This window comes from Apis laboriosa, unplaced genomic scaffold (genome assembly GCF_014066325.1).
Source record: "Apis laboriosa isolate Shangri-la unplaced genomic scaffold, ASM1406632v1 scaffold26_cov146, whole genome shotgun sequence".
Lineage (NCBI taxonomy): Eukaryota > Metazoa > Arthropoda > Insecta > Hymenoptera > Apidae > Apis > Apis laboriosa.
Genome location: NW_025222592.1, coordinates 1889056 through 1912452, shown reverse-complemented (window position 1 = coordinate 1912452; position 23397 = coordinate 1889056). Strand labels below are relative to the sequence as shown.

Sequence of the window (23397 nt, the reverse complement as noted above, 5' to 3'; positions counted from 1 at the left end):
TCCTCGTCTAGATAATTCTTGGCCAGTAAGTTTGGAATTTTTGTCGGATGTGAAATAACAATTAATATCTATGCGAAATTTTAAAGATGGATAATGAAAAAATCCAAGATATCTCTCGAAATTCTAAATCTTGTGTTATCTACTTTTGAAAATTAATTCTTAATTCCATAATAATTTTTTCAAAAGAAATTATTTCTCTATACAAATAATCTCATAATTTTTTCATATATATCTAAAAAAATTAATAATAAAACATCGGTCAAAAATCAGATAACTGTAAGTATATTTTATCATACTTCATATTTTATAGAAAATTGATTTTTTTTAAAAGATTTCAAGAAATTTTATAATACTTGTTCATATCTTCGTAGCTACTTAAGACAAATATTGGAAACATTTTTTTTTCGATAAAAATAAAAATTTAAATTATTTGAATCTTCAATTATTCAATTTTTTCCTACAAAAACTAAGAAAATTTTTTTTTTAATCAGAATATTTTTTATTTTATACATTTATATTTATTTTAATGATTATTATTTTGTACTATTTTGTATATTAATTATCAATGTAAGAATTTTAAAATATTTATTTTTCTATTAAATATATATTATTTGATTCTTTTTTTTATATCATATTTAAATGCTTAAGTGAAGAAATGTCATTAAGAAAAGTAATGCATAAATATGTTAAATACCATTATCGAGATGATAATTTATCAATGATTTGCGACGCGATATTGATATTAAAATAAAAGCTTCCGTGTATGAACAGACATTGTTCGGTTTTTATTAATATTTTACTCATACGGTTCTCCCTCCAGTGATCAAATGCTCCTCCTATTTTTTTCCTTTTCAGAGTAACACACCGCCCCCTGACCATAGCATGCTCATGTAGTGTTATTTCAATTGCAAATCGATACTAACGCGTGGTAAACACAGTTACAAACATAATTCGTTGGCATGTGTAACTCGAGACAAGATGGATCTCACGTTGGAAAATGAAATGATTTGATATTCTTTTCGATTCAGGCATAGAAAACTTTGTATTTTAAAATTCATAGATTTAAAAAATTGTTTTAAATTATTAAATTAAGAAAATTAAAAAAAAAATTGTTCATTGAGAAAATAATAATATTATCATAATTAAAGATGTTGAGTTATTTATTTATTTATTTATTTTTTGTTTTTATGAATCTGAAATATTTTTAATAAATTTTTTTGGAATATATATTAGAAGAATTTATTACGTAATAATTAATTTTTATGTTATACGCCTTTTTTTTGATATAATTCAACATACTGACATCTAAATAAACGATAATCTTCAAATTCACACGTTTACAACGTATACAAATTCATATTGCTTTTCCCAAATTTTATAATGCTTTCTTACCTATTGTTTACACTAGATATGAAGAATCGAAATAACCTTTAGAATGAAGAGACAAATCGAATGTTTAATGAAATGCTTGAAGAAGATTAAAAAAACAATAATGAAGATAAATGATGAAGATGAGTCAAAATATTGTGATGCTGAGTGTACAAAAAAAAATCCCCCTATTGAAAAGGTTTAGATTTAAATTATTATACGTATAAAGAAAATTATATATACATAGAAAATTATCTTTTTTGAAGTTTAAAAAATTTAAAAAAAAAAATGATTTACATTTTAAATTTTATTTTGACAATTTTTTAATAAATCTTTTAGCAATTTTTAATTATTTTATTAATTTTTGAATGATAACTAATTACACGAATTTTAACAAGGTTTTTGATCTATCATATTAAATAACTTAAAATTTTAATTCAACATATCGTATAATTACATTTTAATAAATAATATTCATATATTTTTAGTCAATTCTCAATTTATTATCTTTAGATAAAATAACAAATAGAAATAAAAAGTATGTAACCTCATTTTTTTTTTTGCAATAAATTAAAAATTTTTTTTATCAAAATTAATACATTTTATTTAGCTGATAAAGAATAATTTTATAAATAATTATTTCGTAATATTAAATTAATTCTAATTGCCTACATATAATAAATTTAAATAATTTAATGTCAATAATTTAAACTGTAAAAAACTGTAAAAATTTATATCGATCTGCTACAAATAAATTTTCGAATAAATATTGTTTTCGTCCATAGTTGAATGAATGATCTTATATGATTGTGGACAATAATCTTAAAGAAGACCAGATTACGAACATCTCAATATCTATTTCATCTTAAAATATTAAATAATAAAAGTCATAATAATTAAAAGTCATTTTTTGCAGAAAATCTGTGACTGCATGCGTATTGCTGAAAATTCATCCAGATTCTCTGTGCGCGTGATGGAAGCGATGAGACAGATGCAGAACGAGGATGAAGAGAACGATCTGCTTACCTCCACTGTGGAGGAAATCGTCGATTACATCCAGAAAAATTATCGCAACGATGGTGATGTTTATACTCAAGTGCGAACCACATTGAAAGAGATCTGTTCCCAAGGGTTAGTTTCTGCATCAAACGAAGCGAAACAACCGGTGTAAGGCGAAAATTGTGTCTCGCGTGAGACACGATCGCGTTCAAGGCAACTGCAAACCGTTTATCTCGTTCGTATTCTCATGCATCTATCGACCAGTTTCATTTATAGTTCAAACTGTTAACTGTGTAACGTTTCCATCGGTTCGTTTCAATGAAAATGTTTTTTTTCCAATTATAAATGAAGTTTCATCACTTAGAAGGCTTATGAAAGGATTTTTCGCTTAAATGAAATCTATAAAATTGTTGCGAAAAATAAAGAGAATTATCCAATCGATATAAAAAGTTAGAATTAATTAGATTTAGTTTTGACTATGATTTATTTTAAAAATACAATATTTTTATATTAAATATTTACAAATATTTTTTATTAGTTAATTTTATTAAAAGTTTTATTATTATATGTTCAAAATAATTAATGAATCTGATAAGAAATTTTTAAATAATTGTTTCAATAATCTTTTATTAAAATAATTATTATTTATTTTTTCAATATAATTATTAATTATCGACACACAATTATTAATATAATATTAACATGATCACTTAATTCAAATAACTTATAATTTTATAATATTATTTTTTTGTAGGATATATAATTTTGTTTAAAATAATTATATAATCATAATAATTATTTTATTTTCTCCATTATGCAAAAATGTCCATAGATTCATATGATTTATATGAATAATTTCCCATTTTAGATTCGCTATAGAATTATTAGGAAACGAATATCATTTGACCGGTCCAAATGCAATCTTGATGAATCAGACAACTTGTGCGAACAGTCGAAAAGATTGTTTATTGTCTTTGCCAATTAAAAAACCAAAACGTCGCAATAACATAGTTAACGATTGCGAATGTGAAACAACAACCGATGAAGAGTCAGAATTTACAAGTAAAAATCAAAAAGTATCTATCAATGAAACAAGAAAAGATTTTCGAAAACAAGAAGAAAAACGTGAGATGAATCCAACTAAAATAACGCCAAAATGCTTTTGTAACGAAATTACTGATGAAGACGAATGTATATGTGAAATTCAAGAAAATTTGAAAAATAACTCAAAAATACAAAGAAGCGAACAAAATGTGCAAGAAAATAATAGTAAGAAGATAAATGAAAAAAGAAAAATAAAAATGGAACAACAGCCAATATTCAATTCTTCGAAAAGGAAAGAAAATAATAAAAGAAGGAAAACAATAGAAAATAATGATAGAACAATGACAGAAAATATAAGATTAAATAAATTAAACTCAGATAATGTAGATGAAATTTACAATGAAATAAAAAATCTGATTCCATATTCAAAGAAACATGAAAAAGAACTGAAAGAATGGATTAAACATTGTCAAGAAAAGTGTAAGCAACAAGCAAAACGATATAAAAAATAATTAGATTTTTGTTCAATTGGCAAATTTTGTAAATATAATTCTAATGTGATTTATTATATATGTTATATATTATATATATTTATTTTCAAGATGAAATATTTTAATTAATTGAAAATCAATTATTTTTTTATATTCCTTTTTTGTATTAAATTTCTATCAAATACAGAGATTTGTATAAATTTTAATAAATATATAACAAATAAATTTTTATAAAATTATTTCTATTTTTATTTATTTTATTTTTATTTTACATTTTTATTGTTTTTTTATTTATATTTTTTGTCAAAAGCATGATTTAATGTAAAATATGGAGAAAGTTGTAAAAATCTTCCAGTTCGATCGGTGGGAATTAAAAAACCAGAATGTATCGCAAAACAAAGTGCTTTACTTAAGTAAGATCTTATGCTATTGCAATCTATGAAGTTGAGAATATTTTTTATTAAAAATAAAAAAGGAATTAAATAAAAAATTAAATAAATTTTGAATTTATTTATACCTGTATTTATATATTTGTGCAAAGGATGAATATTTCTCCTTCTTGAGTTTTTTCTTCGAAATCTATTGCATGCATTATTACGCTGTTTTCGAATGCTATCGGTGTATGCAATATTTTTTAAGTATCTATATACCAAATCAGAAACTGTCGATTTTTGATCATGTCGTCGAAGCAGATTATGATCAATATTTTTGTTATTTTTCTTCCGAGACGCCAAACTATTTATGATTATGAATGATTATAAAATATCATAAAATATCATTAAATTATCATAATTAAATTAATTTTTCTTACCTAACTTTCTTTTCCATCGTTCTTTTCTTTCTTATCGTTTTACACCGACAATATATATTTTTTAATATCATTTATATATTAATAAATCGTTTGATTTATTATTAGAAATTATTATTATTATTATATTATGATATTTGATTTATTAGAAACTAAAAAACTTAATAATATAAAAATTTTCGTATAATTGATAACATATTACTCTTGAATTTAATATAAATATAAAGGAAATTTCCTTAAAAATATAAAGGAAAATATTTTGTTTATAATATAATATATATATAAATGAATTTATCTCTGATATAAAAATATATAAATACTTCAAATAAAAAATTTATTTGTAACTTTTTACCAATAGATGGTAAAAATATCTCTTACGTAGTTGTAATACGTATGTAGTTTTATAAAATAACTACATGTAGCGCTGTGAAAAATGACAGTTTACATTATGGTGATCTTATAAGAATCGTCAACATTAATCAATTATAAATATGTCTCATAAGGTGATATTTTATTATATTTAAAAAATATATCTTTAATTTCAAACATATTATTTATTTATTATTTATTTATATATATATTTCTTAAATTTTCATGCATGATTATAATAATTTCACAAAATTATGACATTTTAATTTTAAATCAATTATTTATGATTATTAACAATTTCAAATCTATTAACTTTTTTATATAATATATAATATATAATAGATACATAAATAATTTTGAAAACTATAGATAGAAATCAAATTTTTGAGTGATATTAAGAAAATATTAAAAGTATTTTTATTATTTTATACCTTAGGGAACAATTAAAAAGAATTTAACAGCTAAAGATGGACAAGAACCAAATATTAAATTTAAATCAAAAAATTCATTACCTCATAAAGAGTCAGAAAATTTTGAACAATTAGATTTAAAATTGATAAAAATGTCACAAACTCTTCAAAGAAAAAAGAATGATGATCATTCAAGATTAACATATAATTTACAATCAAACAAAAGCAATACAAAACAATCTATTAAATCTGCTAAAATTATTCCTGTTAAGGAAAGTTTATCTTCAACATCAAAACTAAATGTTAATAGTCCTAGATCATCAAAAAGTATTTTAACATCAAAAACATCAACTGATTCTACAAAAAAAATCAATAATATTACTATAAAAAGTAGTAAAAGTAGTACTGGAAGAATAAAAAGCAATTATTCAGAAAAGAGAGGATTAAGTACAATATATGTGCCACAATCACTTTCAAGCAAGCTTAATGCTAAATTATCAGATAAAAATTCTAGTTCGACATCAAAAGACAAAGAACAAATTAAAGCACATACAAATACCTCAGAAGTAACTGAATCAAAATTAAAATCAAGAGAACGTAAATTGTCTAGAACATTAAGTCCTAGTGAAATAAAAATGTTACATTCTGCTAAAAATAGATTAGATTCATTACAGAAAATGGATCAAAATAAAGAAGAACAAGCAGATTATGAATATGATTATGAAGATGATTTTGAAGTAAAATAATATATTATAATATATATTTATATGTATTATTATATGTTTGTAATTTTAATTTACATCATTTTATAGGATTATGAGTCTGATTTTCAAGAATGCACAGATAGTGAATCATCTGAAGTTAGTGAAGAAACAAATAATTATACTAATTTATCACTAGATCCAATCGAATTACATACTACAAAACAAGTACTGACATTTATTTTATTATAAAATATAATAATATTTTTATTTTAAATTACTATTTTATTTTAGCACAAAATTGTGAACAGTACTGAATCAAAAGAAGAAGAACATATGCATGATTCTGGTCATTATGAACTTACAGAAGCAAGAAAAAGAGCAGCAAGAATAGAATTAATTACAAATGATCCAAAATTATCTTCTCTTCTTGAAATAAAACAACCAGTTAATAAATCATATAGGTTTGTTTTAACTAAAATCAAGTTTCAAGATAATTAAATAATATATTGTACAGCTTGTATTGTATTCATTAAATAATTATATAATTAATTTATCAAATGATTTTGGAAATAATATTTATTTTAATAAATACTTTAATATATATTTTAATATTTTATACTTTAATATATATTTTAATATTTTAATATTTGTGTATATTTTTTTATATAGTGAAGACAAATCAGAAAATAAATCATTACCATTATCTACTGATGAAGGATTTGAAGATAGTCGTTCCGGTGATTTTACAAAATTACCATCAATTTCACAAATTTCATTTATTAATTTCCATAAAGTAAAAGAAAAAAAAAAAACAAAGGTAATAAATTAATTTGGAATTAATTAAATTTTTCATTAATACTTCTAAATTAATTTTATCTATTAATACTTCCAGAAATCTAAAAGAGCTTTAAGTAGAGGTGAAGAACTTTTAGAAATGATAAAATTAGATGTTATGGAGTGGTCTCTTTTGGAATGTTTACCTATACCATATGAAGAATTTATTAGAAATTATGGAAAATTAAATACTCAACAAGTATGTTAATAGCCAATTATTATTTTTATTATGCAATAGTAATATGATAATAAATATAAATAATAAATTCGATTTTTAGATATCAACACAAACTGGTGAAGATAATATTGATATAGAAATACAAACGGAGAAAATTATATTTAAAAATAAGTGGACTCAATTCCCTATAACTTGCAGAAATAATATACAAACCAAGGAAGATTTAGACTTGTTTCGTATGGTATATAAATTTATTTTTCAATTATTAATATAATGATAGATTTTTTCAAAATATTTTTTCAGGATCAAATTGGAACTGGTAGCGATAATGATATAGAAACTGTGAATTCTTTATTATTACAATCTTTTGATATATTACGATTAAATGATTTTATAAATCGCGCAGGAAAAGTAATATTATCTTTACTGGAAGAAAGACGATCTGGTGGTAATGTATTTAAAAATGAAAAAGAAATACCATTCAGTGATGGTATTGTTAAACTTTGTATAAATTCTGTAACATTTCTGGCTGGTAGAACAGTAACAATAATTCATTATTCTGAAGTCCTAAATAAAATCTTGTTGACTATTCATTCTCCAGTCGAAGAAGTAAGAATTATTTATTCAAGATTTATTATATTAAATTTGAAGCAATAAAAATTATATATTTTATATAGGAAATTGAAACATCCAACAAACAAGATTATATAACTGATTGTTGTATTGGATGTATTTGGAATATTTCTGAACCATCTATGCCAATTAAATTATTTTATTCTATCTGTCCTATTACTGCATGTTGTTTCCATTCGGCAAATTATAATATTATATTTGGTGGATTGCAAGATGGGTATATTATTTTGCTAGTTATTTTCAATATTTTACTATGTTTTATTTATATTTTATATGAAAATAAACAAAATTTATATAATTATAGATCAATAAGTCTCTGGGATTTAAAAGAAGATGAAATGTGGCATCACAAAATTACAGATAAAGCCAATAATTTAGATTGGACAATACGAATACCCACATACACAACAGCAACAAATATTGATATAAATATTCATACTACACAAATCGTTGCAGTACGTGTATTATCTAAAATTGAAGAAAAATCATTAGTACGACGTAACAATAAATTTATACCAATACAGGTTTGTTAATATTATTAAATATATTATATTTAATTAATAATTGCATTTAATAATGTTGTAATTAATAATGTATTAATTTATTATATTATATATTATAATTAATATTATTTATGTTAATTACTACATAACTTTATATTAATTTTTAATTGACATTTTATTAATTAACTTTAATTATTAATGTGATTTCACAATAGATATGTAGCTTAAATGAAAATGGTACTCTTATTATATGGAGTGTTTTGCATAATATGGGCAAAAATATTGAGGATTTAGGACTATCATTTTGGGGTACTATAAAACTTGTTAAAAGTCAAGAATTGTTTTTACAATCTAATCATAAAAAAAAGTAAATATTTTGTAATAAGTTGTGCATTATGTATTGAATATCAATTTTATTAGAATATTTTAACTCTTTATAAGGATCAATGCAGCTACTTTTATTGATATACACGTGGATTGTATTAATAGTAACAATTTTTATATTGCTACTAATAGTAACAATATTTTGCATGGTACTTGTATTGGTAAAAAAACTAATCCTGCTATATACACAAAGTTGGATACTAGTAAGTTATCAATGGTATCTTAATTTTAATTTGTTAATTATTCATTTATTTTATTTGATATTTCAGGTGCCTGTGGAAATGTAACTTATATAGAAAGTTGTCCATTTGATTATTCATTTTTTCTGGTAAACAATTTTTATGCAAATTCATAAATTTTTTAATATTATTATATTTCTAAAGTAGTTCGTTATTATAGGTTAGCTGTGATGATGGAACAATTCGGTTGCACTCTTTAAATACTGAAAAACCAATTTTACAATTAAAAGATGAAGACAGTACATATATGATTAAATCAATACAATGGTCACGGTCAAAACCATTTACATTTTTTGTATTAGATAATAAATCATGGTAAGAAGACATAAGAAGATATAATAAAATGAACATTGATTTAAATAATTTAATTTAATTAAATAATTTTACATATTAATATTTTAGCATACATATATGGGACTTAAGTAATAGTGATATATATCCAACATATAAAATAAATATGCAAAAAAATGGAAATATAAAAAGTATGCAATTATCATATTGTAAAACAAAACGAGATATGTCTCATCAATACTTGGTATGTTAATTTTTTTATATATTGCAATTTATGATTCAATATATTATTTTTTTTTTAGGCATTTGGTATAGAATCTGGAGATGTAGAAATACACAAATTAAAAACAAATTTTTATCACTCAAAAAAAGAAGATTATTTAGAAGAATTAAATACTTTTATGCGATATATTGCAATTTTATAATTAAGATAAAATCATTAATAGAAACTATTCAAAAAAATTGAAACTTTTTTATATTCTCAGTGAATTAAAAAAAATACTGTGGATACTATGGATATATATATTATATTTGTATTTTTCAAGTAAACTGTATATTCAAAAATAATATTTAAGGACAATCCCATAATCATTTTAAAAACATTTTGTTAATGATAATATTATATCATTTTAATAGATAAAATGCAACTTATACAAAACTATTATTATTTATTAACTACTATTATTTATGAAACTGTGTACAAATTATATACAATTAATTGTTTTATAATATAAAAAAATATTTAAATAATATAATCTTAATGAAGAATAATATAGTCTATAATACAATTTTTATTATTTATTATTTTTTTTATTATAGTGAAATTTTATCAAAACATGTATATATACATACAATAACAGTAGATATGATATTTAATGATGCTTAAGCAATTTATAACAACAGAACAAAAAATATATATATAAAAATCATGTTATAAAGAGAACTCAAACTTTTTACACCACTACAATTAACTTGTTTCACGATATCGTTAATAATATCGGAATAATTTATTGCTCGTTGAATTTGATGAACTTCTAACTGTAGATGTTGTGTCCCTTCCTACAAAAAAAAAAACATTTGCATTTGTTTTAATTACTTCTTTTTATCTAAATCAAATGATCGTTAATTTACAAAAATTAATTCTTTCTCATAAAATTTTATGTTATATATTCATAATGTGTGATTATTGTTCGTGGATCGATCAAATTTTAACAAGAATTAGAAATGAAATAAAACCAGAGAAAAAGAAACGTCGTGTCTATGTAGATCCTGTTATAATAGTCCATGGAGGTGCAGGAAAAATTCCTCGTAACAAACGTAAACATATACTCTTTGAGGTTGGAAAGCATTACATTCAAATCAATATTCAAATTGTTGTTAATTAGGAAAATAAAAATCTTTAATTCAAATAGGTTAAAAACGCAGCAATTGAAGCATATAGCGATCTTATTAACGGTCGATCAGCAGTGGATGCGGTAGAAAAAGCAATTTCTTATATGGAAAGTAGATCATTATTTAATTGTGGAAAAGGAGGTTCTTTAGATATTAATAATGAAGTTGTCATGGATGCTGCTATAATGACAACAAAAGATGCTGGATGCGTAGGTGCTGTACGTGATATAGAACATCCGATTTCTTTAGGTTTGTATTTAATGATAAAATAATATTCATTTTAAAAAATTTTTAATTGTAATATAATATATGCAGCACGAAAAGTGTTAGAAAAAACGGAACACATCTTAATTGTTGAAAAAGGAGCTCAAAAATTTGCATTGGATCACGAAATTCCAATTTTACCGCCAAGTAGTTTACGTGAATTCTCTTCATTAAGTTCATTCAAATCCATAAGTGAATCATTTGAAAATGAACAAGAAGAATGTGAAATAAACGAATTGAAAAATGAAAAAAATGAAAAAAATGAAGAAAATGAAAAAAAAAAATGTGATTCAAATTGTGTTATATATCGATATGAAGAAGGTGAAGTATATCCTCGTGAATTATCTGATGATGATGTAGATATCGTAGATGAACCAATAATTTTACAAGTATGTTTTTTATACTTTTGCTTTTCAATTTTGATTAAAAAATCATCATATTTGTCGAATTGTATTTATAGAATATTAATGAAAAAATAATATCTATAGTTTCGTATATTTTCACCAAATCATATTATATAAAATATAATTGAAAAATGTTAATATCAGATTGGTGCAGTTGGAGTAGTTGCATACGATCGTAAGAAACGACTTGCAAGTGGAACATCGACAGCGGGAGAATCTGGAAAACCAGTTGGTTCTGTAAGTTCAATCGGTACCGTAATTGGTTGCGGCATTTATACAAACGAACTTGGCTGTACTTCTGTTTCTGGTAATGATTCTAGTATCTATTGCTATGCACCAGCACGTAAAATAATTAGAAAGTTATCTGAAGATATATGTATAACTAGTGCAGTAAACAGTGTACTGCAGAACTTCGAAATGGAAACTGGAGATTCTCATGTAGGTGCTATTGCATTAGACGCAAAAGGAGAACCTTGTATTTCTTTCAAATGTATACATTTTCCATGGGCTTTTTGTGAAAAAGGTTATGTTTATTATGGAATGATGAAAAATGAAAAATATGGAGAAAAAATAACTATACTTGAACGACCTTTGGACTGTATGTGCTTAAGTTCTGATGAAGAGTAAAAAAAATGTTTGATTTTATATTATATAATCGACACATATTATATTATGTGTTATATTATATATATTCAAATTTATTTGTATAAAGATTTATTTTTAATAATATTAATTTTATTTGATTTGGATTATATATTAGTATCTTATTATTTTAAAGCTAATATTTTTACGTACCGGAAATATAATACTTTCGTTTGAATCGTATATCCCATACATAGAAAATGCGGGCGTACGACCCTTGAAGGTACTTCCGAAAAGTTTGTCCATTTCTAACAACATAGAATAAATCTCATTTCGTCGCAACTCTGTCATATTTTCATTCGTTATTACCTAAAAATAATCCAATATCTATATTATTATTATAAAATTATAAAATACTATAAAATTTTTTTTAATATCAAATATACCATGCCCAATGGTGCCCATGTAAGTAAACATACTTCATCCGAATCTACTTCATTAAAACATAAGGTTCGATATTTATTATTTCGCATTTGATTACTATGTTTTTTTATTAAAGTACCTAAAATAATAAAAATATAATTAAAATATGAAAAAATTAGTTTAAAATTTATTAATAATTTTTTTGTATAAATGTTAATAAATTAATTTTTTTTTTATTTATTTGTCCAATGTATTTACCACTTTTTTCATCAATCTTCTTCAAATCAACAAAAGCTACGTCACCAATATTAGACATCATACAATCAAAGGCACTCAAGTCTTTTCCAACTCCGTTTGCTACAAATTTTGTTGGTTTTCTTGTTTCATTGATATTAGAATCGCGTCGTTTCATTGTTATCATCATGCAATGTGTACGCACCTTGTTTAGTTAAGGAATGTAAATTATATGGCATTTGCCCATCATTGTCACTCAGACTAACAATGGAACTCTCTGTAAAGAACTTAGCAACTGCTTCCGTGTCGCAATAAAACTTTGAATTCGAAATAATTTTCAATACAGCCACAAAAGCATTCCATCCTACAAAAAATATGTTTTGCTTGTTAACAATAACAAATTATCTTACTTATTGTTTCTAACAAATTATTTAATTTATTATAAATCACTATTTAAGAAAATAAAAAAAAAATGAAAAATTATATTTACCCATATCTCGGTATCCTGTAAAACATGCTTTGGCTCCTTTCAAGTCTTTTAAACTTTTGAACCGCGAATCTTGTTTCACAACTGCTGCAATTCTAATGAATTCATTGTTCCTCTTGGGTACTACTTGTGCTATTGTTTTTAAACCAATTCTATTTTAAACATTATCAATATAGCCAACATTATTTTAAACATAATTATAGTTTTTTTTACAAAATATTATTTTTTCCATGAATACAATTCTCATCTTTACTCACTTTCTGACCTGGAACAATTCTTCTGGTTTTGCAATAAATATATCCGCACGTTCGGTCTTAAGAGCTTTTAAACAGTCTGCTCTTGTTAATTCTTGAATACAGGCAATCGCTGGTTCTACACCATACACAATCGAAGCTTCTCTAAGCCATCGACATTTATTCTCTTCTAAGTTCGAAACAACACACCATTTTACTCTTCTTGATGGATGACATGATACGCGATTGTTAGCACCCATAAAACGAGGGACTACAATTAAATATTAAATTTTAAATAAAATCCTAAATTATTTTTTTTAATTTGCAAGTTATTCGTATTATAATGAATCATTGCTAATTACATCTTACTAGAAAGTCTTCCGGCGTTTCCAAAGTATCTGTGCTCACAGGTGTTGGATGATAATTTTCCAACAATTGTCGTAGCTTCCAACCGAACTTGTCTATCTTCAAAGAAATCATTATCTTTTCCACCTTTTTTGCTACTTCTCTGGTAAAATGCAAATATCACTTAAAATATACATTATTTAATCAAATTCTTCTTGTTAACATTTTCTACTAACGATCTAGCGATAATTACTGGCCAAGGTTTCGTGATCCATACACATGGTTTATCGAGTTTTACAGGTCTCGTTGTACCATCCGGACAAAGATATTTGTAATCTTCCTTGTTAATTCGTTCATCCTGATTTCATAATTCATTAACAAATTATTGAAAATTCTTATATTATTATATCATTATTATATTATAATATAATAATTATATTATTATATTATTATATTATTATAATTTAAAATAATTAATATATTTTATTGCACATGAAAATTAATTATTTCTTACTTCATGAAAAAAACAGAAAAAATAATATTTTTAAATCTTTTATTTTTCATTACTTTTTCTTATTATCTCAAACGGATTAATCTGTCATTTAGAGATTAATTCTTTTACCTTAAAATGTTCCAGAGTATCATTTAATCTAACCCAGGCAACGTCACCTGCGTTATCAGTAAGGCACAATAAGGCACCTTCGCGACCATGATATATATCACTCGAATAACAGCCCATTGGATTGTCGCATGCAGCACAAAGATTTCTATATTTCGATTCTATAAGGGAAAAAATTGTTATAGAGTGATTAATGTTCTATATTGTTTTCTATTTATTTAAATTGTTAAATACCTACTTAATTTACTATCATATATAGTATCTGCGGTCCAAGGCCCAGCTATACAAGCTGTCTCAAAAAAATTTGACAAACCATTCATTCGATCTTCTAATAACGTCTTATTTGGGTCGCAATTTCTCGGTATTATCCATTCTTCAAAATACTACAATTGTAATAAAGGTATGTTAATTCTATCATTTTTTTTATATTTTTGGAGTTTTATATTTTTTTTATTTTTTCTTTATATGATACTATTATATTTTATATCTAATTTTATGCTTAAAATATATATTTAAAATAGAATAAATTATTTTATTCAACAAAAGCCTTAAATGATTTAAGTAGATTTTGAGAATATTTAAAAAAAATTAAATAATTATTATATTTTATATGAATGTTGATATATTTTTTAAATTTATCTAATATTTAAAAATTTAATATTATAACAATAAATTTCTTCTATTTTTATATAGTGTAGTTTATATATTATATGTAATAATTTAATTGATAACATAGTTTTTAAAAATAAACATAGTTTTTTAAAAATAAAAATAATGAAATATATATCATTTATAACCAATCTTGTATATATATAGCAATTGTTCTTTAAGTTATTAAAAGAGAAATTCGAATTGTTTTAAATTATTAAACTTAATATATGTAAATTAATTAAAATTTTATCTTTTTTGATGTTTTAATAAACTAAATTACTCAATCAACTTTGTTCTTAGGAATTAAACTAACTCATTACTTACTTCAATTACCAAAAATTGATTTATAAAAAATATATGATAAATAAAAAAAACATAAAAAGTAAAAAATAATTATAAAAAAATTAACCGTTGAAAAAGAATTGGTCCAATCATCAGTAGTATCTAATCCAGGATGACAAAATCTTTTACCCTTAACGTCCCATATATTTCTCACGTTTTTAGAGACTATAACTACCATTTCATAACGTTGTTTCTCTAATAAAAAATAAAATAATAATGGTAAAACATAAATTTTAATATATTCAAATATTAATAATCAGTAATATAAGTTTAAATTACTGTTTAATTTACTTTGTTATTACCGTCTGAAAATAATCTTAATTCGTTTGTGACTAGAATGTTGTACTCGTTATACGCGGACGCTGCAACCAGATCTTCCGGTTCCAATACAGTAAAATCGGCTTTATTCATAGACAAATGTCGTAGGCAATTAAATCTGTATAATTTAATATCGTTAAAAAAACAAAAAAAAATTAAGATATTAAATAGAAAAAAAAGTAAAATTAATACTCAAAAATTACTCAAAAATAAATTAATACTCAATACTCAAAAAGTATAAAATTTATCGTGTTTCCTATTAATTTGTTATACTCGCCTATCACTTCCTATAACACATTCTATCTGATTCCCTGAGATTGTCAATTGTGGGCAAAGTTTGCGAATTCCTTTTATTGTGTGAATACTTTCAACCATGCATAGTTTTACTGAAATGATATTTTTTTTTTTGTGATTTTATTTTATTTTGATTACGCAAAAGGAAATTATGAATAATATATTATCAATGATAAATAATTTGCTCAATGCTCAATTTAAGTGAAAAATTGTATTAAAAAATTTTTTATAATATATTATAATATCATTCTACTCTTTTATGAAAATTATCAAAGTTACTATTGTATAAGAATTTGAGAAAAAATTTTTTATTGTTTATTTGTTATTTTTTTTTTAATTTCTAATTATACAGATTTTATTGATTAATTTCTAATTATGATTATAAAATTTAATTATTAAATATGATTATAAAAATGATTATAAACTTTATAATTCAATAAAATATTAAGACAAGAAATATTTTGAATATTATTAAAAATTACTTACAACTTTCAGCATTGATATTTTGATGAAAAAATGCGATGAAAAAGAATAAAACAAAAAATAGAATATCCATCTTCGATATAATCTTCTAATATAATCTTCCAACCAATACTTTCGTCAAAAATAACTTAAGTTTTCGGTCTTTCACTTTTTTAAAAAGAAGATTCTTTAAACCAATTATTAAAAACTAATACACGATATTTTTTCACACGTTTTAACACAAATTATTAATTGATAACATAAACAGTAAAATACAAATATTATTTCATAATAAAAATACAAAATGTTTAGAATTGATTTCAATCAAACTTTTTACGTAAAGATGATAAATTTTATTTATCATCTATCTATAAATATCTGATGATTTAAAACATTAATAAAAATCATATTTCTCTTAGTAATATAATTTTTCATTATATTTCTTTTATTTATTTTTTCTCGTTTTTTTATATCGTTATTATTATCATTATTATATATTAAGAATTCAAATTTTGTTTCAACAATAATTCTATTTAAAATTTCATTGAAATCGATTCTTATACTTCGCAATCATCAATTCTTCTGCTTCTCTTACATATCACTAAAATCCAATTAATACGATATTGAAACGAATCAATGATTTTTCAATGATTACAAGAATAATAATTAGTTGATAACGATTATTCATTTCTATTCATGATATAATTGAATGAATCAACGCAATATTTCTTTTATATTTTTTTTTGATGAATAACGTGATAACAAATATAGTGATATTGCTTAATTAAATTTTCAATGATTATAAAAACAATAATTATTTTATATTTTCTTATACTTTCGACAACACATAACTTCACTTTTTACAGAAAACACTGAATTTTTTTTATATTATTTCTCTCATCAGAGAGCTAAATACAGATGTTCGACGGCTGAACTAGAAAACAGTAGCGGATAAACAATGCACAGTCGGTTTTAAAGGGATTGACTATGAATTACATGGAAAAGGTCAACCGGTTTGGCTACATGAAGTAAGAGTAATTCTCTGCAACTTTAACTTTTCAACAACTACTTTGGAGATGCCACAAACAACAATCGATGAATTTTTACATGGCGCCTGAAAAACGAAGAAAAAGATTTCTTTACGTTCGATGTCTATATACTCTATGTAGATTGGATTAAATCGAAACTCTACTGATATAGTGATGTGATCAAAACTCCACTAGGGAACTGGAATTATTGAGACTGGTGGGGGTTCATGCATAATACACATATATATTATAAACTTACTTGTTGGTATAGTAGATGACGTTAACATTTATTATCCGGAACAAATTTAACAAACGTTTTACAGAAATATTACAGAAATAAATATTATATGATAAATTTATAAAAATTTATTATTATATTTTGTGTATTCTTTGTAAAATAAAATTTAATTATTGTGGAAGAAGAGAAACAAGCAAATATTCTCGTATTTATATATATTTCTTTTATGTATGTATATTTTCCACATATTTTCTTAATAATTCTCTAATTTTCATAATATAGATTACAAAAATTAAATTTGTTATAAAAATATTTTAATTTTTTTATAAGTAAAGAAATTACATAAGATAATTTTTATTTATTTTTCTTTAATTTGTTTTTTTAATAATTGTATTTTTTTATTAAGAAATTTCTATTAAGTATTTTAAAAAAAATTAAAATTCTTTTTACATTTTCCGATATATATATATACATATTTTATAATCATACATATTATTGTAATCAAAATAAATAATTAATTTAATTAATCATATAATATATTCAAAACTTATTCGATTTATTAAGATTTTATATATTATATATTATATATTATATTTATTTTATTTTATCTAAAATTTTAATAAAATTAATATCATTTTATTAAATAGTAACAAATAATATTATTTTAAGAAAGAAAAAGATATTACAAACAATATATATATATATTTTTTTTTTGTGTACATTATATATATATATATGTATATATATATATATATATAATGTACATAAAATATAAATTATATTTCTATTTAATGAAGAAGAATTAAATCTATTCTTTGTAATATTTCATATACTATATATTATTTGTTATATATTTTTAATCAAATTTATTATTAATCAATTCATTTTAATCAATTCAACCATATCATTAATAATATATTTAAACTATAATTTAAAATTTTCTATCAAATACATATAGTATTAATAGCTCGCAAAAAATAATTCATTTTGACAATTTCTTTGCATTTCTCTTCGAAAAGAAAAATCATATTACAATTTCTATTGAATTATTTTAATATTAAAAATATCAGAAACAATTGGAAGCAAATTATTATCATCGATATGTAATATCTTTTCTTAAAGCAAATATATATTTATTCGAATTTTTATGGAATATTATTCAAAATTTGCAAAAATATAAAAATTTTTTAAATTTTTTTTAAAAATATTAAAAAATTTAAATTTTATATATTGATATCTATTGAATTATTTAAATAGATGTTAAAAAAAATTGTAAAGTAATTCAAGTAAATCAATTATTCGATTTAACAAAAAAATTACATTTCATTTAAAATAATAATATTCTCCATATTTCTCTAAAATATATATATATATATTAAAAAAAGAAAAGTATTTGTAAAAATATAAATTTAGAAATGATTTGTTATATATTTTTGATAAAATGAGTTCTATTCAAATAAGATAACTAATCAGTATTGATAGAAGTGTATAATGTGTATAATTATCTAATAACGTGCAAGTAAGATAATTGAAACTTTAACTATTATTTATTTACGACGTAATATTTTTCTTCTTTTTAAAACACTTTCAGAACTTAATCAATTCATGAAAACAAAACAGTTTTATTGTAAGTCTTAAATTATCTTTTATTAAATTTAAAATTTTATATATTTAAAATATATATTATAAATATATATTATATATATATGTATATATGTATATATATATATTTTATATATATTGATTATATTAGATTGAAATATAGTTACCATAGTTGTCTATTCTAAAATAAAAATTTATTATTATGTTTAGAAATTAAAAATTTCATTTTTTATTTATAATTTATATAAACAATGATAATGATCGCATATAATATCTCATTTATATAAATAATGATAATGATCGCATAAATATTACGAGCATACATATAGATAAAATTTAATGATATATGAAAATTTTGCAAATAATTCGAAAACTAAAATCAATCATCATTAAAGAAAGAGTCATCATTATTAAAAAAAAAAAAGTTGTTCAAAATAATGATTTTTATGATATATTTTAAAATCATTAAAATCTATAAGAAAGAAACATATTAACAAATTTATTGTTTATAAATATTATAAACTTTAATTTAATATTTTGTAAATACATGGCCTTGAGATATATATGATAATTTATATAAAATATTTATAGTATTTGATAAAATAGAATAATTTTCTCGAAATAGTTTTATTAATTACTATTCAAATGTAGTATTGTTAGTTAGTCTGTAATGACAAAATTATAAATTTAAAATATACATAATATATATATACATATATACAATTTGTTATCAATATACCAATAATATTGCTCGAAGACAACATGCATCTGTATCGATGAAATAAAAAAGGACAATATTTCTTATTCTCATTTTTTATTTCATATTTTTTATTTCAGAGTTGTATAAACATATCTGTATCTATTACATTAATTGCTAATGACATAAAGGCAACGTCGACTTCTAATAATAGATATTAAGTACATTAAAATAGCAAGCAAGCAATATGTATGTATATATATTATCATTAGTGATACTTCGAATTAAAAATTAACTAGCAAGAAGATTATCCTTTCTCATAATATTTCGAGATATTACCACTACATAGCAATAGCGCTAGTATAGCTATGTGCATGCGAAATATCAAATACTTGTGATTTATTTTTAAAATATTAGTATGATCTTCGAAAAATTGACAGTTCATTTTATTTCTACAATATGAACAATATGAAAATCATGAAACATGAACAAATATTGTTGCTAAATAATAATAATCTTTTTTATTATAAAAAAACAACTTATATTAATTTCAAAATGGATATAAACTATATAAATAGAATCTGATAATAAAAACGGTATTTATTACGTCGTTATTTATTTAAAATAAAAAAACAAAAAATCACTTAAAAACGAATTTATAAAATATTAATAGAATTACTTTGTTACATTGAAATTTTATTTATTTAAAATTTCAAAATTTAAATAATTTTGAAAAAATATATGTTATAAAATATAATATTATATATATTTTTATTCAAATTTAATGGTATTTTTAAATTGTATCTACATATGATAACATATCTGTTTTCTTCCTCTATGTCATATTATCTTAAAAAATTTATATTTGTTTTATTAATACACTTATTATTTTCAGATAATAAATTCTTTTTAATTAATTATACTAATATATTTTAATTGCAGGAAACAATTGTTGAATTTAAATACATTGTTTTGTCTAAATTTAAATATTTAAAAAAATTTTTTCTTAATATTTATTTATTACTATTAAAATTATAAAGATAAAATTATAAAGAATGAAGTTAAATTACATACAATTGCCTATTAAGGCACATTATTTCTTTTTTATGGCTGGTAAGTATTAATAATTAAGTTTAAACATATATTTTTTATTATATTATTCTCATATTATTTTTAATTATAGCAATGGGTCCAATTCTTCCATTTTTACCAGTATATGGCAAACAACTTGGTATTTCTGCATTAATTATGGGCAGCATTACAGCCATTTTACCAATTTTATTTTTAATTGCTAAACCAACTTTTGGCTTTCTTGTGGATTATTTTTATTCTTGGAGAAAAACAATTTTTATTATATTATTAACAGCAACAAGTAGTTGTTATATTTGTATGTACTTTTTATCAGTGCTTCCAGGTCCAGTTTTTCCAGATCATAGTATTAATAATGTATCCTGTGATTTATTACCATATTGTACACCACAAGTAATTTTTTATTTTAATTACAAAAAATTATATAAATTATTTATACAAATTAAAAATTAAACATTTTTTAATTTTTCTACTTTAGGATATTTCCAAGCCATATTTATGTATGGGAGTAAAGAATGCTATGTGCCATTGGACTTGTACAAATAAAAATTTCTCTCTATCAATACAATTTCAAGCAATTAATGAAGAAATAAATTTTGTCTCAAATTCCACATGTTTAATTGATAAAAATACTTCATATTGTTCTGAAAATAATAATTGCAATGTTATCTGTGATAAATTTGAAGATAGTTATTGTCTATATACATCTATAACTTTTTGGAGTTTTGTTTTATTAATGTCTCTTGGTAATATTGGTTTCAATGTAAGCAATTGTATGAGTGATGCAATTTGTTTTGATATATTAGGTATTATATAATTTCATTTATTTTTATTTAAAATTATTAATAATAAATATAAGTAATTTAATTTTAGTTTATTGTTATTCATTTTTCAGGTGAAAATGGTCAAATGGGATATGGTAGACAGCGTGTTTGGGGAACTATAGGTTTTGGAATTTCAGCTTTTTTAGCTGGTTATGCAGTAGATTATTGGTCTAAAGGAGAAATTATTAAAACATATACACCTGCATTTTTACTTATTCTTATATTCACAATTATTGATTTATTTTGTTGTAAAAAATTGGATGTAAGTATCTATTATAACATTTAAAATAATATTCTAGTTATAAACAATTTATTAAAAATAATTTTTACAGCTACCATTAATGACAGCGTCCACAAATATATTGAAAGATGTTATAAAACTTTTAAAATTGAAATCTATAATTATATTTCTCTCTTTTGCAACAATTGCTGGCATTCTTGATAGCTTTATAATTTATTTCTTATTTTGGTAAATTTTTATTTCAATAATATAACCTTTGTTTAAATAATTAAAATTTTTCGAAATATATGATAAATAAAAAAGTATGAAAGAGTCATACAAAAATAATATGTTTCAAATAGGTACTTGGAAGACCTTGCTATGACAACTAATTGCATGAGTAAAATTAAATTAATAGAAGGTTTAATTGTGGCCGCAGAAACTCTAGGTGGTGAAGTAATATTTTTTTCTTTCTCTGGTAAGTTATTTATTTATATAATTAAATTTTATATTTTATGTAATTTTGATATTTATTCATACTTTTTTATAGGCAAAATCTTAAAGAAATTAGGATTCGGATATACTTTTACATTCTGTTTTATATGTTATGCTTTACGACTTGGATTAATTTCATTAGCATCAAATCCATGGTGGGTAATACCAATAGAATTATTTATGCAAGGACCTACTTATGCACTTTGTTATACAACGATAGTTGCCTACGCAAGCAAAATTGCTCCACCTGGTACCTCAGCTACGATTCAGGGAATTGTAGCTGGTATGGATGATGGTTTTGGTAAATAAAATTTATAATTAATTGGTTTTTAAACAAATAGTTCTTAGATATTATAGTATTTTTTTTAGATATTATAAAAATATTAATATTATTTTAGGTTTTGCAATTGGAAGTTTAATAGGTGGAATATTATACAAGTTATTTGGAGGAGTAACAACATTACGAATATTTTCATCGATTGCCGCTATAACAGCATTTATATATTTTATTTTGTACCTAAAATATTTAAAAGATATGATACCAGGTAATAAATTTATTAATTTATAATTCTATTAAATTATCTTGAAAATTCTTGAACATTTTATTTTTTATATTATTATTATTAAAAAAATATAATTTATTATAGATACAAAGAATAATATAGAATGGAAAACACCTGAAGAAGCAGGAAAAAAATGTACAATTGCAGAGAGCTAATTTTACAAATATAAATTAGACATATTTTTGCAATGCAAATGAATATTGTTGTTAATAATTATTATTTTATCAATAAATATTTTTATTAATTTTAAATATATTATAAATATATAAATAATATAATTAAATAAAAATATAAATAAAATTTTATATATTCTTGATTTAATTCTTATGATATTAT

The 23397-nt window shown here is 22.0% G+C and overlaps 4 protein-coding genes across 11 annotated transcripts; 3 read left to right on the top strand and 1 right to left on the bottom strand.

Moving 5' to 3' along the window:
* The first annotated feature begins 5144 nt into the window (after positions 1–5144).
* On the top strand, positions 5145–9714 carry LOC122713792 (cytoplasmic dynein 2 intermediate chain 1). Its single transcript, XM_043934563.1, has 16 exons — positions 5145–5213; positions 5516–6226; positions 6302–6418; positions 6485–6654; positions 6863–7010; positions 7086–7226; positions 7306–7446; positions 7509–7814; positions 7883–8055; positions 8143–8362; positions 8557–8708; positions 8783–8928; positions 8995–9053; positions 9125–9279; positions 9367–9499; positions 9558–9714. The coding sequence occupies exons 1-16, from the start codon at positions 5202–5204 to the stop codon at positions 9678–9680; spliced, it is 2907 nt and encodes a 968-aa protein (XP_043790498.1). The 5' UTR covers positions 5145–5201; the 3' UTR covers positions 9681–9714.
* Positions 9715–10038: 324 nt separating this feature from the next.
* Positions 10039–17245, bottom strand: LOC122713945 (transferrin). 7 transcript variants are annotated; one of them, XM_043934788.1, is made up of 16 exons: positions 17141–17245; positions 16330–16473; positions 15827–15935; positions 15534–15667; positions 15299–15426; positions 14477–14621; positions 14242–14399; positions 13856–13977; positions 13637–13782; positions 13299–13545; positions 13045–13193; positions 12760–12918; positions 12579–12677; positions 12344–12459; positions 12111–12266; positions 10039–10314 (listed from the first exon to the last, which is right to left on the bottom strand). In XM_043934788.1, exons 2-16 carry the CDS (start codon positions 16397–16399, stop codon positions 10147–10149), a joined length of 2106 nt encoding a protein of 701 aa, XP_043790723.1. In that variant the 5' UTR covers positions 16400–16473; positions 17141–17245; the 3' UTR covers positions 10039–10146. The 7 variants fall into 7 exon arrangements, with proteins under 7 accessions (XP_043790723.1, XP_043790726.1, XP_043790722.1 ...); XM_043934791.1 differs by having other exon boundaries at positions 16330–16331; positions 17141–17169; XM_043934787.1 differs by lacking the exon at positions 17141–17245 and having other exon boundaries at positions 16330–16513.
* Positions 10385–11390, top strand: LOC122713949 (isoaspartyl peptidase/L-asparaginase-like). Its single transcript, XM_043934797.1, has 3 exons — positions 10385–10592; positions 10668–10896; positions 10963–11390. The coding sequence occupies exons 1-3, from the start codon at positions 10431–10433 to the stop codon at positions 11388–11390; spliced, it is 819 nt and encodes a 272-aa protein (XP_043790732.1). The 5' UTR covers positions 10385–10430.
* On the top strand, positions 14517–23366 carry LOC122713946 (major facilitator superfamily domain-containing protein 6). 2 transcript variants are annotated; one of them, XM_043934795.1, is made up of 10 exons: positions 14517–14638; positions 20813–20983; positions 21054–21352; positions 21438–21765; positions 21855–22045; positions 22116–22252; positions 22366–22481; positions 22554–22799; positions 22897–23043; positions 23146–23366. In XM_043934795.1, the coding sequence occupies exons 2-10, from the start codon at positions 20926–20928 to the stop codon at positions 23214–23216; spliced, it is 1593 nt and encodes a 530-aa protein (XP_043790730.1). In that variant the 5' UTR covers positions 14517–14638; positions 20813–20925; the 3' UTR covers positions 23217–23366. The 2 variants fall into 2 exon arrangements, with proteins under 2 accessions (XP_043790730.1, XP_043790729.1); XM_043934794.1 differs by lacking the exon at positions 14517–14638 and adding an exon at positions 17413–17550.
* The last annotated feature ends 31 nt before the right edge of the window (positions 23367–23397 follow it).

Excerpts from the sequence above, each read along its gene's own strand:
- LOC122713792 (XM_043934563.1), top strand. Across the intron at positions 6,227-6,301 it reads ATTATGAAGATGATTTTGAA|GATTATGAGTCTGATTTTCA; the intron begins GTAAAATAATAT and ends ATCATTTTATAG. Across the intron at positions 8,056-8,142 it reads TTTGGTGGATTGCAAGATGG|ATCAATAAGTCTCTGGGATT; the intron begins GTATATTATTTT and ends ATATAATTATAG.
- LOC122713949 (XM_043934797.1), top strand. The coding sequence starts at position 10,431 with ATGTGTGATTATTGTTCGTGGATCGATCAAATTTTAACAAGAATTAGA. Across the intron at positions 10,593-10,667 it reads GTAAACATATACTCTTTGAG|GTTAAAAACGCAGCAATTGA; the intron begins GTTGGAAAGCAT and ends TAATTCAAATAG. Across the intron at positions 10,897-10,962 it reads AGAACATCCGATTTCTTTAG|CACGAAAAGTGTTAGAAAAA; the intron begins GTTTGTATTTAA and ends TAATATATGCAG.
- LOC122713945 (XM_043934788.1), bottom strand. The coding sequence starts at position 16,399 with ATGGATATTCTATTTTTTGTTTTATTCTTTTTCATCGCATTTTTTCAT. Across the intron at positions 13,546-13,636 it reads GGAAGACTTTCTAGTAAGAT|TCCCTCGTTTTATGGGTGCT; the intron begins GTAATTAGCAAT and ends ATTTAATTGTAG. Across the intron at positions 12,919-13,044 it reads TACAGGATACCGAGATATGG|GATGGAATGCTTTTGTGGCT; the intron begins GTAAATATAATT and ends TATTTTTTGTAG.
- LOC122713946 (XM_043934795.1), top strand. The coding sequence starts at position 20,926 with ATGAAGTTAAATTACATACAATTGCCTATTAAGGCACATTATTTCTTT. Across the intron at positions 20,984-21,053 it reads TTATTTCTTTTTTATGGCTG|CAATGGGTCCAATTCTTCCA; the intron begins GTAAGTATTAAT and ends TTTTAATTATAG. Across the intron at positions 21,353-21,437 it reads TACCATATTGTACACCACAA|GATATTTCCAAGCCATATTT; the intron begins GTAATTTTTTAT and ends TTTCTACTTTAG.